Source organism: Zonotrichia leucophrys, chromosome 10 (assembly GCF_028769735.1).
Source record: "Zonotrichia leucophrys gambelii isolate GWCS_2022_RI chromosome 10, RI_Zleu_2.0, whole genome shotgun sequence".
Taxonomy (NCBI): Eukaryota; Metazoa; Chordata; class Aves; order Passeriformes; family Passerellidae; genus Zonotrichia; species Zonotrichia leucophrys.
Genome location: NC_088180.1, coordinates 3,590,526 through 3,606,389, shown reverse-complemented (window position 1 = coordinate 3,606,389; position 15,864 = coordinate 3,590,526). Strand labels below are relative to the sequence as shown.

Here is a 15,864-nt window from a genome sequence, read left to right as displayed (position 1 = left end):
GAAAATGGGCCACGGGAGGCAGGAGCTGGTTCTGGGCCAGGAAAGAAGGGCTGGATGCTTCAGCCAGCACCAGGGACTCACGTGGCTTGCCCAGAGCCCTGGAGCTGTCAGCCCTCCGTGTCCATGCAACCCTCCCAGGCTACCTGGATAGTGACCCTGAGGGATTTCTCAGTCACTAAAATCCTTCCCCATTATTTCCTCAGGGGTTTAGCTCATTTTGAAGGCAGGGCTTTCCCTGATGGGTTTAATTCATCCCTGCCTGCCCAAGGAAGGAACCAAGTGCTTTCTGCAAAGATTCCATGAATTGTTGTCAAATGGAAAGATGAAGAAATGTCATTGTTTTGTCTCATAGCAGTGAGGAATTCACAGTGGGAGCACAGGGAATAGGTTTGCTTGCTACTGCAGAGCACCAGAAGGGAGCTGGGAATGCTCAAAGCCTGGATCTGGTGCTGGGGGTGAGCCTGGAAGCACTGCCTGCCCTGCCTCAGTTTCCCTCTGTGTGCCCAAGGAGCCTCAGGGAGGGTTAGATGGATTGGGAAACAATGCTACAAGGGTTTTCCAGCACACTGCTTGTGGATGGAGGATCCCATCCCATCCCACCCACAGACCCACCCAGACCCCAGTCCAGTGTTTGGATCGAGGGGGTGTCCTAAATCCACGCCCATTTAGGCAGTGGGATCCACAGAAAGCTGCTTTGGGGACCACAGGGATGTGGCATCCTCATCCTCCCCGGATAGGAGGTGACAGCCACATCCTGCCTTCACCTCCACGGACATGGGATCGATTTATTTATATATTTATTTATTTTTTCAAGCCCTGCTAGGAGTGAAACCAATCCAGGGGCCTCCAGAGGCCGATAAGATTTGACTGCAAGTCAATACTCACATGTCTTTCCACTGTGCAATGATCCCCCTGGCCAGCGGGGCGGGAGGGGACAGGCAGGTGACAGGGGCGGGCACAGGGCCAGCCTGGGGCAGGGACGTCGCCTCTGCTCCGGGAAGGGATTGGGGGCAGGAAGGGGACATCTCCTGGCCTGTAACAGGGATTTTCTGGGCTTTGTTGCCAGTACATGTAATGGTGAGCCCAGAGTGGGCAGCTCCACGTTGGGAGGTGAACGAGGGACAGGGATGGGGAAGGAGGAGGAGTGGGGAGAGGGAGAGAAATTGCCCGTGAAAACCAGCCCTGCTACGGCATCTGCTCCTCGGAGCTTTGGGAATTGAGAGGTTTCCCTGCCGGCAGAGCCAGGGCTGAGGCTGCAGGGTGCTGGGGGGAGCAGAGCCCTGGCACACTCGATTCACACTCGATGCCATCTGCCAGGCTTTCTCCTGGCTGCGGGTTCCAGTGGCTTCTCTCATGGCTTCTAAGGGTCGAGCTCAGACTCCAAAGTACTTCCCGAAGTACCTGCTGCATCTTTGTGCCATCCCTGGCCACAGCGTGGCTGGGATTCCGCATCCCTGTGGGAATGCTGCAGGGCAGGCAGGCAGGGTGACATGTGCAGTTAGCACAGGGTGTCCTTGAGAGGAGCGAGCGCCGAGAGAAGGGACCAGGTTCTCTTTAAGGGGGCAGGACTTTGGGAACATTATGAAGGCAAGAGTGAGCTTCTCCCTCTGCCTTCCACCCTCCCCTCCTTCCCTTCTCTGTTCCGGGACAGAGAGCCGGGTTCCGTGCCCTTCCCTTTGCCTGGCAGGGATGAAGGCAGGAGCTGGGTGCTGGGATGGGCGGCTGAGCAGGGGAGGAGGAGGAGGGGAGGAAGGGGAGGGAGAGGGGGAGGATCTGCTAATTACACAGAACAGCTCTGGGGGCTGCTGAAGTCCAGAATGAAGCAAAGAGCAGCAGAAGCGAGTGCTGCAGTGGGAGCGGAGGAGCCCAAGCATCACCGAGAGCTGGAGCCGGCTGTTATCTCTGCTGGGAACAACTGGGAGCACCCAGAGGATCTTGCAGCCCTGTCTCCCACAGCAGACAGCCTCTGGCACTGCCACCGAGCCCGCTGCCAGCCCCTGGAGAGCCGAGGAGAAGGGGCCGGTGGTTGCAGCACGCAGGGCTGGGCTGGAGGGCAGCGAGGTCAGCCCTGCTATGGTTGTGGGGGGTTAGGAGCCTGCGAGCATCCACCGGGAAGAGGTGAAGGATGGCTGCTGAAGGAGGGAGAGCCAAGCCCCTCGCCCAGTCCAGGATGGAGAACTTCAGAAAGGTGAGGACCTCGGAGGAGGAGATGCCATTACCCTTCCCAGACCTGCCCCCAGACGTGGTGGAGATGAAAGTGAAGGAGGGCAGCAAGATCAGGAACCTGATGAACTTCGCCATGGCCCAGATGGAGCTGAAGGGCAGGCGGCAGATCGTGTTCAGCGGCTGCGGCAGGGCGGTCACCAAGACCATCACCTGCGTGGAGATCATGAAGCGCAAGCTGGGAGGGCTCCACCAGGTCACCAAGGTATGCTACAAAACTGTGCTGGAGGTCTGGGAGAGCCAGGACCCGCCGCTTGATGGACCTGCACAGAACCTGACTGTCCACAAGAACGTCCCCTCCATCTGCATCCTGCTCTCCCGGGACCCCCTGGATCCCAACCAGAACGGATACCAGCCCCCCGAGCCCCGGCACGAGGCAGGAGAAGACACATTGGGATCCTCCAGCAAGGGGCTGAAGCGGCCGCTGCCGCCTCCCTGCGAGGAGCTGCTGCCCAAGAAGCTGCAGGTACAGGAGTCTGACAGCCCCAGGGGCACGGGGACCACCGCTGGCCAGCAGGACCCCTGACCCCAGTGCCTCCCACCCCACCTGCCAGGTATGGAGGCAGGAATATCCACTCATTCCGGGGTCACTGGTGGGCTGCAGGCTCCCCCTGACCTGTCCCCACTTGCTGCTCCTTGACCCCTTTGGATGGGGGTCCCCAGATTTGGCGTGAGGGTTAAACCCACCATGTCTTGGTTATGGATTGAAGCTGGTGGAACATGTGGTGGGGGGGAGCTGGTGACCTCTAATTCAGCCACCCAGGGGCAATGTGACCACCAACCACATCCTGCAGTGACTCCCAGGGAGCCAGAGCAGCCAAGGGGTGCCTGGACCACCAGCACCGCTCCCCACTGCAACGCCTCATCCATCAGGAGAGATGGGTTTGCCCCAAGCTTGTTGGAATAAAACCTTCATCAAACCCGCTGCTGAGGAGCTGTTGGAGTTACTAATGCCAGGCTCAGCATCCTGTGAGACTGTGATTCATCCCAAAAAAACAAGCACAGGGGGTGCTCCCTCCTGCACCCTCAGAGCCAAGCACTGCACTGTGCTGCTTGCCTGTGGGACAGCACAAGGAAATAAAACAACCCATGTCAGATACTCTGGTCTGGAGTGGGGGGAAACCACGCTGTGGGGAGCTGGGGGCAATGGAAACCTTGGGTGGGGGGTTATTGTGACTGGATGCAGTGCCCAGCACAGGATGAGGAGGTTTTGGGGTCATGCCTTGGCTGCCGAGTGCTTCGGAGCAAAATCCCTGCTACTTCCAGGGGATAAAGAGAAATGAATGGAAAATAAAAGCTCTTTAGAAATAGTTGAGATAAGTCTATGGGAAAGTGGGGGGATCAAATTGGCTGCTGGCTGTGGCATGGATTAAAGGCTGCTGCCAGCTCACAACAAGGGGATCCCAGCCAAACTTTGTCCCTTGGAAGAATGGGATTGGGGTCTCCTTTGCTGGCACAGCAGCACCTGGCAAAGCTCCAGTTCCAGTGGGGACAGGGGAGATTTGGGGGACAGGTTATGGGATGCCAAGCCCTGATCCACCTGGTTCCCTCTGCCCAGCAGCACTGCGGGATGAATTAATCGGTATTAAGAGCAAACCCTTCCCAAAATCCACGTGTGAGGGATTCTCTGGCTGCAGCTGCCTTATCTCCCTGCCTCACTCCCGCTCTACAGGGACAGTCAGCGTTCTCTCTTTGTCAAGGGCTTGCTTGGCTGGGAGCGGGAATGAAAGGAGAGGAGGAGGAAGAGGAGGAAGCAGGGTCTGTTTTGTGAAGCAGTGACCTTGTTATCTCCCTCAGCAGGCAGCTGCTCCTCGGGCCAGAGGCTCGTGCTTATCTGTCCTACTGCAGATTGATTCCTTTCACTCGAACGTTAATTTCCAACTGTTTTTTTATGTTAATGATAATTTTTTGGTGGGTTTGGGGATGGTAAAGCTTTGGGCTCTGTCCCATCCAGCTCTTCCCAGTTCCTTTCTTCAGTGCAGACCCCATTCAAGATCAGCCCTCCACCCCACACAGTAGCACCAGGTACACGCAGCTACCCCAAATGCATCAAAAATCACTAATAAAATTAATGAATAAACCTGTAAATAATAACTCCCCCTGTAAACACCTGATCAGAGCCTGAAGACTGTGACAGCCACACAGTTAAACACTAACAGCCCTTCACCTCCACTGCTGCCACCTCACATTTCTCTCAGCAAGGGAAAAAAATAATAAAAACTACTTTTTTCTCCTTATTTTGTTAATTCGCAACATGTTTTTAATGGATTTCATAGGCAGGTAGTTTCCAATCACAGAGGCAGCACTGGGGATCTTACCCTCATTGCTTTGCTGGCTGATGGCTTCCTACATGAGAAAAAAATCAAAAATTACTGAAAAAAAATTAAAACCGGATAATGATACCGGGGGACACGGTGAGTGGAATAATCATGATGGTTTTGTGGTTTTGTGCAGCACTGCTAAGGCACAGCCCCAGGGACGAGTTTTGGAGCGATTTCGTGCCCGGGCCGATGCGATGGCGGCTGAGGGCAGCAGCCCCCCGTGAGGGGACAGGGACACTCAGAGAACTGGAGCTGGCAGCTGAGCCGGTCTGAGCCCATTCCCCTCATAGTGACCGAGTGCGGTGGCTGTCCATTGACAGCGACGGGGAAGTTGCACTGGGGCTGCGCGGACCCGGCTAAGTGGGGGCAGCAGCAGCCCGAATCCCTCCAAACCAAGCTCAAACCCCTCATAAACGAGCTCAAACACTCCCGAAACGCGGCTCGGTGACTTGAAGGACCCCGATAGCCGCTCCCCTCATGCACAAAATGGCGGCCAGCCCCGCCCCAAGATGGCGGCGGTCCCGCCCCGCCGCGCCTCCTGTCCGTCCTCGCCGCGCCCCCAGCCCGTCCCCGCGGCCTCCCGCCCTTCCACGCGCCCGCTCCGTCCCCGCCGCGCCGCCGTACCCTCCTCAGCGGCCCCCCCCGGGCCTCACCTCCGTCCCTCCCTCCCGGTGCGGTGCGGGAGCCAGCGGCGCGCGCCCCCGGTTGCCGGTGCTGTCTCCCCCCTTCACAGCCCGCCGCCATGCTGGCCGCCAGCGCCTCTCTCCTCCGCCGCTGCGCCGTCTCCGGCCTCCGCGCCGCCGTCCGCCGGCCCGCCGGCCCAGCAGGTGAGCGGCCGCACTCGTCTCCGTCCCTCCTGCCGCGGTTGGCGCCCGGGTTCCCGCTGCGGCGGGGAGCGAGGCCGCGCGGCCCGGCGCGTCCTTGCGGTGACCCCGCGGCCTAGCGCGGGCCGCCCCCGCCGCTCCGGCCGCCGCCACCGGCACCCCCCCGCCGGCACCGCCTCAGCGGGCACCGAGTACCGCCCGGGGGCTGCAGCGAGGGGCGGCGGCGCTTTCCCTGCGCCCCCCACCAAGGTGACATTGATGGAGGGCGGCGGTGACCTCCGCGGCGCCAGCCAGCCCTGGCTCCGCGGCTGCTCCGCGCCAGCCCTCACTCTCCTAATTAACACCCCAATTAATTATATTTATTATATTAACGCCCCAGCTAATAGGGAGAGTAGGAGGACCAGCCCCAGGCAGCGGTCTGTGATGGTGGCCAGGGTGGCAGGGCTGGAGGACGGAGGCTGCAGAGAATGCACTGCCTGTGCCTCGCAATTAATAACTAATTAACCTCTTCATCGCAATTAATACCTAATTAGCAGACACTAGTAATGCTCGCAGACTTGTGTGTGCCTCTGCTGCGGCACGTGTGAGTTCAACGACTGCCGTAGGGAACTTGTCACTGCGTCTTTTTAAATAATAAGCACAGGATTTCTTAGGTGCTGCTCAGCACCTTTGATCTTTTGTTGTTTTAAATCCACTAAAATCTTTGCTCGCTGTTCCTTTGAGCTGCCGAACCCCGGCTGCTCCTGGGCCTTGTTTCCAGGAGGCTCTGTGTTCTTCTTTTCCAAGCTCTTGTGTTTCAAACGCCCCACTGAACACTGCTGCCACCCTTTTGCAGGGGAGTTCTGTGGCTGCAAAACCTCCCCTGCGCTCCTCGTTCTCAGATTTTCAGTAAATTAATGTTTTTCTTCACATGTGCTCATTACTGGAGAAAACTGCCCAATTCTGGCCCTCACAGAGAAGCTTTAACGTGTTTTTGTGTCATATTAGGTGTTTTTAGGCTTAATTCCTGTTAATTCACTTTAAAGCAAAGGTGTTTGCCCTTTGGATTTTCTTTGAGCTGGGGATCTCTGCCTGGATAGGTTGGCTGTCACACACACGTCATGTGTGTGACAGTGACCTTGATGGACCCTGCTGAAACTCAGGCCACAGGGACTCTGCAGGTACAGAAATAAACATTAATGTGGAAAAGAAACATAGCAGCAATTGAGAAACACACCCTGGAAAGCTGGAGCTTTAATTCTTGTGGTCTGTAGTTGCCTCCTGGATCCAGGGAATGATTTTGTTGAGGAAAGACTTCAAATTTTGACTTAAAGATGGTATTTGAGTGCTTCAATTTAAGCTTTTCTCCAGCTGAGATTTGCCGGTTTTCTGCAGGATTTTTTTTTTTTCTGTGTAAGAAAAATAAGGATTCTCCTTCAACCAGCAGAAACCTGGAGGGTTTTCAGCAGTGTCCTGGGAGCAGGAGCATTTCCAGAGCCCTGCTCTTGCTCTGAGCTCAGCTGTGCAGGTGATTTATTGCAAAGAGCAGGGTCAAAGGTCTGCTTTGGAGCTGGGGAAATTTCCCTACAAGGAACCAAAAGAGCATTTTAATTCTGTCTTGGCCTGTTGTTTACTTTTCCATAGCTAAAATAAATAAAGCTATTTTCATGCTTCCATTGCATAAACCAGTATTGCAGCTGAAATGTTGGAGCAGGTTAAATTTTGTTAAAAAAGCAAATTGCCTGCTAATTAAGCTGCCATTAATGAAGCCAAAGAGAAATACATCAGCAAAAATACAGCCCAGTTGTGGTGTTGGGTTTTTTTTGTTTTGTTTTTAAATAAAACCCTGTAGTTGATCCCTGTGAGTGGTTCATGCTGGGTTAAGAAAGAAAAAGTCAGGAGCTAAATTTGACTTGTGTGGAGCAGAGCTTTGAGCTCCAAGGTCGTATCTGCTGTGTGACCTCTCTGCAAATATTAGTGGAGTGAGATTAGCAGGGGGGAAAGGAAGCACCAGGCTTGTAGTTCCCTTAGAAAACTCTTCCAACCTTTGTGGGGTAAAAAACCACAGGTTCATCCAAAAAACCAAAATTTGTGATAGTGCTGAGTGAAGAAACAATGATCCTGTCTGACTAATTTGTGCATTGGCATACAATCTGCTTTTGTGATTAGTTATCAAATATTAATGCAATTGCAACCTTGAGACCCAAGAGTTTTTCTCTTGGATAGATATCTTGTGATAGTTTTTTTCCTCCTCCAGCCCTTCTGTTGGAAGGAATATCTCTCATCCCTTTGCTTTTGAGAGCCTCTCTAGGAATTGCATGGAATTTTGTTGGTGGAACATGCATGTTAAAGCTTCTCAGTCTCACTTGGCTGTGGGAAGAGGGAGAATTCCTGTATTTTACAGAAAAAGGAATGCCAGAAAACCTCTTTAGGGCAGGTTTTTGTGGGTCTTTGCCCTGCTCTGACCAATGCTCTGGGAACACTTTGATATGGAAAAAAGCAGACACTTTGCTAAAACATAAACCACGATATTAAATAAGTTTCATCCACAACTGACTGTAACAAGGGCAATCCATATTTTATGGCTGCTGGCTCTTGGTCAGGACTGAAGCAGTGTTCTGTTCCTTTTGCTCCAAGTTTGTTCCTTTTTTCCTGCTCCCAGCTGTGCTTCCTGCCCGCTGCTACTCTCACGGGGGGTCACAAGAGTCAGATGAAGAATTCGATGCTCGCTGGGTGACGTATTTCAACAAGCCAGATATCGATGCCTGGGAGCTCAGGAAAGGTAAGTTGGACACCAGGGAAGCATAACCTGAAGTTTTCTGACCAGAAATAACAACTTTAGTTGGCGTTTTGTGGATTCCCCATCCCTGGAAGTGTCCAAGGACAGGGTTTGGAGTGACCTGGTCTAGTGGAAGGTGTCCCTGCCTGTGGTGGGGTTTGTAGGGTTCTTAAAATGAGGGAAGAGATGAGACTCTTGACTTTATGTTTCAGAAGGCTGATTTATTATTTTATGATATATATTTTATTAAAAGAAAGTGATATACTAAAACTATACTAAAAGAATAGAAGAAAAGATTTCATCAGAAGTCTAGCAAGGAAAAGGAAAGGAATGATAATAAAATCTTGTGACTGACCAGATAGTCTGAAACAGCCAGACTGTGATTGGCCATTAATTAAAAACAACTCTATGAGACCAATCACAGATGCACCTGTTGCATTCCACAGCAGCAGATAATCATTGTTTACATTTCATTCCTGAGGCCTCTCAGCTTCTCAGGAGAAAAAGATCCTAGCAAAAGGATTTTTCATAAAATATGTCCATGGCACCATGATAGAATGGTGGACTAGATGATCTCTGAGGTTTTTCCAACCCAAACCATTCCATGATTCCATGATTTTAACACCTGAATGGGAGGGACAGTAGCATTTGCTCCAAGGGCAGTGTTTTTGAGCTCTGCTATGCTCATTTTTCTTTGCACTTTGTCTAATGGCTCGGCCATAACTCCCTGCAGACTTTTTGTGTGGAGTTTTTTGCTGTGGAGTTGCCAAGTTGCCAAGTGGAGTTTTTTGCTGTGGAGTTGCCAAGTTTTATTAAACTTACCCCATTTATGGGGTGGTATAGGGCTGAGGGTATCTGTAGGGCAGTGTGGGGTGTGTGCACAGGGGGTATAGGGCTGAGGGTATCTGTAGGGCAGTGTGGGGTGTGTGCACAGGGGGTATAGGACTGGGGTAGGTCCATGGGGCAGTATAGGACCAATACAGTGGGACAGTTCATCTTTTAAAGCCAATTATGCCTTAAAAATGTGATTTCACAGCAGATAATTGCAGCCAGAGGGATCCTTCCAGCAGCGCCTGCCTGATGAGGCGCTGAGTTTTTCTGTCAGAAGGAAGGGAGCAGATAGCAAGGGGCTCCTTTTGAGATGCTGACAAGCTGGTTCTAAGTTCTCCTTGGTGTTCCCTTGTCCCCACAGGCATCAACACACTGGTGGGCTACGACCTGGTCCCGGAGCCCAAGATCATCGACGCGGCTCTGCGGGCCTGCAGACGGTTAAATGACTTTGCCAGCGCTGTGCGCATCCTGGAGGTTGTAAAGGTGGGTGGGACTGCCCTGTTCCCATGGCCAGAGCCTGCCAGCAGGGCAGTTCTCCCTGCTGCAAAGGGAAACCACCATCAGTGGCTCCATGGTGAGCACAAAGCTTGCTGGTTTCTTGGGGGACTGAGAGAAGTAGCTCAGAAAGCTCTCTTGGGGATCACCTGAAACCAGCTCCTTGAAACCTGAATCCAGCCTGGCCAGGGAGTTCAGAGAAGCCAGGACTTTTATTTCAGCCCTAGAAGCCAGGAGCTCTGCTCTGCCACAGGCAGAACTGGGAGGCTTTGGAAATGTAGATTTTGAATAACTCCATTCTTTGTTTTTGGGGTTTTTTTTTTCAGGACAAGGCAGGACCCCACAAGGAAATCTATCCTTACGTTATCCAGGAGCTTAGACCAACTTTGAGTGAACTTGGAATCTCCACTCCAGAGGAACTGGGCCTGGACAAAGCATAAACCTTGTTGGTAAGATTTGGTGTTGCTTCCCAGGCTCTTGACATGGGAGTCCTGTACACCAAACCCCCCTGGCAAAGACAGCATAGGCGAAACCTAATGTGCCCTAATCCCAGACTAAAATAAAGCCCTAAATAAAAATCTTCATGGAAGTGAAGCCTCTTAACTCAGTTTCCTCAGGAGATGACCAGTGTCATATTCTTTTTTTAAATATTATGCCTAGAATAGAGATGCTGTGTGTCAGACTGCTGCAAATAGTGCTTGATTCTGGATATTTTAAGTCCTTTTCCTCCTCCTTGCCCTGGGGTCCTGAATCAGCTGTGCTGGGAGTGCAGTACCACATTAACATGTTTAAACAAGGCTTTGAAGGTAAAAGGGATGGAAATAACTCATTTGGGACCTCATGGAAACTTTGTGGAGATTCTAGGCTGCTTCTTTAATGTGTTTTTTTTTTATTTTTCCCCTGTTATTTTCTATGCCAGGTGGATCACTCAAGCGTTCTGCTGATGCCACAGATTGTACACCGTCACTTGGAGACGCAAACTTTAAATCTTACTTGACATAACTTCTTCCTTTATTGAGTCACAGTGGAAGTGCCGTGGAGTTGGGCCTAATAAATGAGAAACTGGTTTGACTCATGTGGTACCAGTGCCTTGTGTGGTCATTTCCTGTTGCTTTTGTAGGGAAAAACAAGGAACACACCATAAATGTACTCATAGGAGCTTCTAAATTGTTATTTGGTCTGCACAATTCATGGCCAGAGCCTTCCCAAGCACGTGGCTCTGGGAGGGGAAGAGCAGGAGCTGTGTGGAGAGCGTGGTTCCTGTATGCACAGCTTTGGGGAGGAGGCATTTCCCTGAAATCATGTCCAGAGCCTCAGGTGTGGGTTGGGGGCTCCTGTTTGCAAGGGTGGTGTCCTCACCAGGACGGGGATCTGTTCTGGGATAGATACTGTCCCTGTTTTCCACTCAGCTCTGGCCCAAGCAAGGGTTTGGGAAAGAAAAAAACCAACAGAAGCAAGTGGGAGAAGGGAAACACCTTAATTCTGTTATTTTCCTTCTAGAAGAGGGGAATTTTTTGGGAAAACAGGAATTTGTTTCTGCACAGTGGGCTCAGGGCAAGAGCCGTGTTGTGTCCCACAGTCCCGTCCCATCCCACTCTTTCATCCATTGTAAGATTTTTTCAGTTCCTGTTCCTTTCTCCTCTTTCTTTTTAGATGTATAAAAGGGTGAGATATAGGAATATGCCCCCTGTTGATGGAGTGACAAAACTGTCCTCTGTCCCCTTAAAAAGGAAAGAAGCTCAGAAGTTTCTCTCCTCGATTATGTGAAAAAGGCATCTCATAGGCTTGGGGGACTTCACCTCAAACTTAAGGATGGCCATGGGACAGGAGCCAAAAAGTCCCACCTGAGCAATTTACTAGAAAAAGAAGAGAACAAACAAACTAGCAAACAAAAAAAGCCTCACAAAATGGCTTTTGTGAGGTGTTTTACCAGAAGCAAGAACCTCTTGCACCTAGGTCAGTTTTTCTCTGTAAAGAGTTTATTATTTTACCTTTTAATAAACCTTTTAGTTTCCAACACTGCAACAGAAGCCATCCTGCTGATTTTAGGCCTCCAAAAGTGGCTGAGCTATCTTGGGTGTGAAATAGACCACCAAGAGCTTATGGCTCGAAAAGACTTCTATTTCAGTCCATGATCCTGTCCCGCAGTCCCATCCCGCAGTTCTGCCTCTCGTCCTGGTGTCCCGTCCCGCTCTCCCGTCCCACCCCGCATGCGCGGCAGAGGGGCGCGCCCTTTCCCCGCCTCCCATTGGCTGAGCCCCGCCAGCCCCGCGCTGCCATTGGCGGGCGGGCCATGGGGCGGGGCCAGGGGCGGCCATGGCGACGGGCGGCGGCGGAGCCGGGCCGGGTCCCGGTGCCGCTCCCGGTGCCGCTGCCAGCGGAGCCGGTGGCCGGCGGGGCCCGGGGGTACGTGCGGTGTACGGGCGCGATGGGAGTGCGGGGCTGGGAGGGGTATGTGCATCGTGGGTAAGGGGCTGCGTGGGATATGTGCATCGTGGGTATGGGGCTATGGGGCTGTGTGGGATATCTGATATCTGTATGGGGCTATGGAGCTGTGTGGGGTATGTGCATCGTGGGTATGGGGCTGTGTGGGATATCTGTATGGGGCTGTGGGGCTGTGTGGGATATTGCATGGGGCTGTGCGGCTGTCTGGGGTATGTGCATAGGGCTGTGTGGGATATCTTCATGGGGCTGTGTGGGATAGCTGTATGGGGCTATTGGGCAGGGGTGGGATATCTGTATGGGGCTGTGTGGGATATTGCATGGGGCTATGGGGCTGTGTGGGGTATCTGTATGGGGCTATGGGGCAGTGTGGGATATCAGTGTGGGGCTGTGTGGCTGAGGAGAGCGTGGTGCAGTGTGGGGTACGTGAACAGGGGTGGTGGAAGGCTGGGGTATGTCCATGGGGCAGTGTGGGGTGTGTGCACAGGGGTTATGGGGCTGGGGGTACCTGTAGGGCACTGTGGGGTGTGTGCACAGGGGTTATGGGGCTGGGGTATGTCCATGGGGCAGTGTGGGGTGTGTGCACAGGGGTTATGGGGCTGGGGTTATTTGTAGGGCAGTATGGGGTGTGTGCACAGAGGTTATGGGGCTGGGGTTATTTGTAGGGCAGTATGGGGTGTGTGCACAGGGGTTATGGGGCTGGGGTTGTAGGGCAGTATGGGTGTTGCACAGGGTTATGGGCTGGGGTACCTGTAGGGCAGTATGGGTGTGCACAGGGTTATGGGGCTGGGGTGTAGGGCAGTTGGGGTGTGTGCAAGGGTTATGGGCTGGGGTATGGGCAGTTGGGTGTTGCACAGGTTATGGGCTGGCGGGTGTCATGGGGCAGTGTGGGGTGTGTGCACAGGGGTTATGGGGCTGGGGGTGTCCATGGGGCAGTGTGGGGTAGGTGTGTGGGGCAGTATAGGAACAATACAGTGGGACAGTTCATCTTTCAGAGTTGCAGACAGGGAGGCACAGTACTGTATGCAGTGTATAAATATAAATATACAAATAAATATATATATATGTGCACACACAGAGGTGTATCAGCACAGCATCACTGCCTAGGAAGGGGTATGGCACACCCAGAGGGATCTGGGGGGGCACTGCCTGCCTGGTCATTCCCACCATAAAGCTCTGTCCTGCTAATTCCAGCTTAAGACACTGAGGCTAATCCTGGCCATGCTCTCCAATCACCATCCCCAGTTCTCTGCCCTGTTCCTTTAATTCCATGTCCCTCCTGTGCCAGCTCTCTCTGATTTTCCCTCTATTTTATTCGTTACTTCTTGTGTTTGTGGAGGTTTTATCCTCCCCATTGCCCTTAGGAGCATTGGTTCTCCTTGACAATAATTGGATAAAAGGAGAAGCTTGGAAACCCCAAATTAAAATACACAATCCTTACATTTCTATTTTATTAACCTCTCAGGAAATCTCCCCCACTACCTTTTCCCAGGTATTACTGCAGCCAGGCTTGCACAGGAACTGATGGTGACTACCTGTGCTTTTAATTAGTGTCACCATTCCCAAATAATCCTCTCATCTGCTCTCAGATCTGCTTATTCCTTTTCCTCTCCCTCCTCCTGGGCTGGGGAGGAGGAGCTGTCCCTGGGGACAGATTTCCCTGGGGACAGATCTCCCTGCTGACCTTGGGCTCCCAGGAGGGATCAGATGCTCTGAGATGACTCTGCTTTACTTCATCCCCGTGGAGAGGTGCTAAATGCTTCTTCCATTCTTTTTTTTAGCTGATTTGGGCTGAAAAGAAGAGGCTGAACAAAGGGACAGATGTGGTGGAGAAAAGAGGTCCATACATCATGAGCAAACCTCCCTCCATCCAGGCCAAGCTGAGTAAGTGATGCTTGGTGCACTCTGCTGGGATTTTGGGTGTCATTCCCACCTCTCTCCCAGAGCTGGGGTTACCAAAAGCCCTTTAATTCCTTGGTGGGATAAAACCCTTATAAAAGCCCACCTGCACCACCCTCCTCACCCGTTTCCCATAAGAAGAACCCCTTTGGGAGCACTTGGGGATTTTTGTCTCTGTCCCTGTGCTTGGCTTGCAGAGAGGCAGCGGGAGCTGGCAAAGGCAGCGCTGCGAAGGCAGGGGCTGCTGGGGGCACCCACTGCCCTGAAACCAACTCCTAAAAGGTCTGATCCCCTCCTCCTCTTCTCAAAATGCCTTTTCTTGGGGACACTGGGAAACTCAGAGGATTTTAAAGAAGAGTTTGGGACCTTGTTCTGCTGGCTCTGTTTGGCCAGGAACACCCAGTATAATAAAATACACTGCTTTTCGCTTCTCTCTTTTGGGGATGATTTGGTGGTATGGATTTATTTGGGTATCCTGGGGTTTAGCTGGTGGTGGGAAGGAGTGGGATTCCTGCCCTGGCTCCTCAGCCTGTCAGCTCCATGGATGTGTTTGCACATAAAACATCTGTGCTGGTCTCTCTCCTGCGTTTCCTGCCAGGTCTGTGAAGTTCAACAAGGGCTACACGGCACTCAGCCAGACAGCTGATGAAAACCTGGTCTCCCTCGACTCAGACAGGTGAATAGCCCAGGATTTTGGGTAAATATCCCACGATTTTGAGGGTGGGGGTGCTCCCAGATGGCTTTTGGGGGAGGGGGGTGGATTTTCCTTGTCACTTGTAGAGCATCCCTGATGGCACTGGGCACCTCAGGGCAGCGAAACACTCCTGCTGTCCCAGATTTCAAATACCCATTGGGGTGACACTGCCAGCTCTTTTTTTCCCCCAAATTCCCCTTATCTGCACCCTACAGCCCCCATTTCCTGGCCAGCTCTGTTTCTTTTCCCCTCAGTGACGGGGAGCCGGGATCCAGGTGTTCCTCGGGATACTCCTCCGCTGAGGCAAGTGCGGGGTCTGACTGTGACACTGTGGGGTCCCCAGGGGCTCCCTCGTCGCCCATGACCCCTCGAGGCTCTGGCTGGGGCTGGAGGCATCACCCCCAGGGCGTGGATGTGTGCGCATCCTGCAGAGCTCTGCTTTGTCCCCTGCAGCAGGTGACCCAGGACCTGAGCCGGCAGCTGCTGCAGGACGGGTACCACCTCGACGAGGTCCCCGATGATGAAGACCTGGATCTCATCCCCCCAAAACCTGCTGCCTCCTCTTCTTGCCCCTGCTGTTTTGGAGAAAATCTCTCCTGTGTGATCCAGTAGCTGCACCAAGAACAGGTCAAAATCCAGCACTTTCTTTGTCCCGTGGGATGGCTGGTGGGTGTCCGGGTCCCACGCCAGGACGGTGGCACGAGGACTGAACGATGCTGCTCGTGGCAGAGACCAGCTGACTCCAAAAGACTTCTCCTCACTCTCAGCAATACCAGGGGGAGGTGGCACAGTGACATTTTGGTGACCTGCATGTTACCTGGCACTTGGCTGGGGTGGGAAGAGAGGACAGGCAGGGCCTGGCACCTCCACGGGGGTATAAAGGGAAGGATTTGGGAGTTTCTGGGGTTGGAGCTAATGGCTTATTCCCATTCTCCTCAACGCTGCTTTGATGCAGGTGAGGCACAGCCCAGGCCCCCCATCCCAGCTCTGCACAGGGCTTGGATTTGGGGGGCTGGAGATCCTCCCTGCTGCAAACCATAAACGCTGCCTTAAACCATGGTCTGCTCTATGACATAGAGGACAATCAGCTTCTTATACAGAAACCTTATTTAAATATTTCATGTCAAGAGACATGGATTGGTTGGGTGGGGGGCATGTTTGTTTGTTTTTGTATCTTACTTGTAAAAGGGAGCACTTAATAAACTGGATCTCATTACTCAGAAGGGCTGCTGGTGCTGTGAGGGGGACTCCTGTGTTCTCTCATCACATTTTACTCTTTTCCTGTGCCTGAAGAGCAAGGGGGGGAATCACAGCCAGTGTTGGGGGGATGCTGGAGCTGCTCCCAGCCTCTCTGTCCCCCTCCATCCTCCTGCTCCC

At 52.8% G+C, this 15,864-nt stretch overlaps 3 protein-coding genes across 3 annotated transcripts; all 3 read left to right on the top strand.

The window, feature by feature from the left end:
• Positions 1-1,773: 1,773 nt before the first annotated feature.
• Positions 1,774-3,313, top strand: RPP25 (ribonuclease P and MRP subunit p25). The gene has a single exon (XM_064722246.1). It carries the CDS (start codon positions 2,126-2,128, stop codon positions 2,747-2,749), a length of 624 nt encoding a protein of 207 aa, XP_064578316.1. The 5' UTR covers positions 1,774-2,125; the 3' UTR covers positions 2,750-3,313.
• Positions 3,314-5,087: 1,774 nt separating this feature from the next.
• On the top strand, positions 5,088-10,527 carry LOC135452287 (cytochrome c oxidase subunit 5A, mitochondrial). The gene is made up of 5 exons (XM_064722247.1): positions 5,088-5,371; positions 8,010-8,129; positions 9,319-9,440; positions 9,779-9,901; positions 10,372-10,527. Exons 1-4 carry the CDS (start codon positions 5,287-5,289, stop codon positions 9,890-9,892), a joined length of 441 nt encoding a protein of 146 aa, XP_064578317.1. The 5' UTR covers positions 5,088-5,286; the 3' UTR covers positions 9,893-9,901; positions 10,372-10,527.
• Positions 10,528-11,761: 1,234 nt separating this feature from the next.
• On the top strand, positions 11,762-15,706 carry FAM219B (family with sequence similarity 219 member B). The gene is made up of 6 exons (XM_064721881.1): positions 11,762-11,858; positions 13,676-13,778; positions 13,991-14,075; positions 14,392-14,469; positions 14,742-14,790; positions 14,941-15,706. The coding sequence occupies exons 1-6, from the start codon at positions 11,769-11,771 to the stop codon at positions 15,097-15,099; spliced, it is 564 nt and encodes a 187-aa protein (XP_064577951.1). The 5' UTR covers positions 11,762-11,768; the 3' UTR covers positions 15,100-15,706.
• The last annotated feature ends 158 nt before the right edge of the window (positions 15,707-15,864 follow it).

What these genes read in the sequence shown, in the direction of transcription:
- LOC135452287 (XM_064722247.1), top strand. Translation starts at nt 5,287, where the DNA reads ATGCTGGCCGCCAGCGCCTCTCTCCTCCGCCGCTGCGCCGTCTCCGGC. An exon ending in TGCCTGGGAGCTCAGGAAAG is followed by an intron (nt 8,130 to 9,318) that starts GTAAGTTGGACA and finishes TTGTCCCCACAG; the next exon opens with GCATCAACACACTGGTGGGC. An exon ending in GCATCCTGGAGGTTGTAAAG is followed by an intron (nt 9,441 to 9,778) that starts GTGGGTGGGACT and finishes TTTTTTTTTCAG; the next exon opens with GACAAGGCAGGACCCCACAA.
- FAM219B (XM_064721881.1), top strand. Translation starts at nt 11,769, where the DNA reads ATGGCGACGGGCGGCGGCGGAGCCGGGCCGGGTCCCGGTGCCGCTCCC. An exon ending in CTCCATCCAGGCCAAGCTGA is followed by an intron (nt 13,779 to 13,990) that starts GTAAGTGATGCT and finishes CTTGGCTTGCAG; the next exon opens with AGAGGCAGCGGGAGCTGGCA. An exon ending in CGGGATACTCCTCCGCTGAG is followed by an intron (nt 14,791 to 14,940) that starts GCAAGTGCGGGG and finishes TGTCCCCTGCAG; the next exon opens with CAGGTGACCCAGGACCTGAG.
- RPP25 (XM_064722246.1), top strand. Translation starts at nt 2,126, where the DNA reads ATGGCTGCTGAAGGAGGGAGAGCCAAGCCCCTCGCCCAGTCCAGGATG.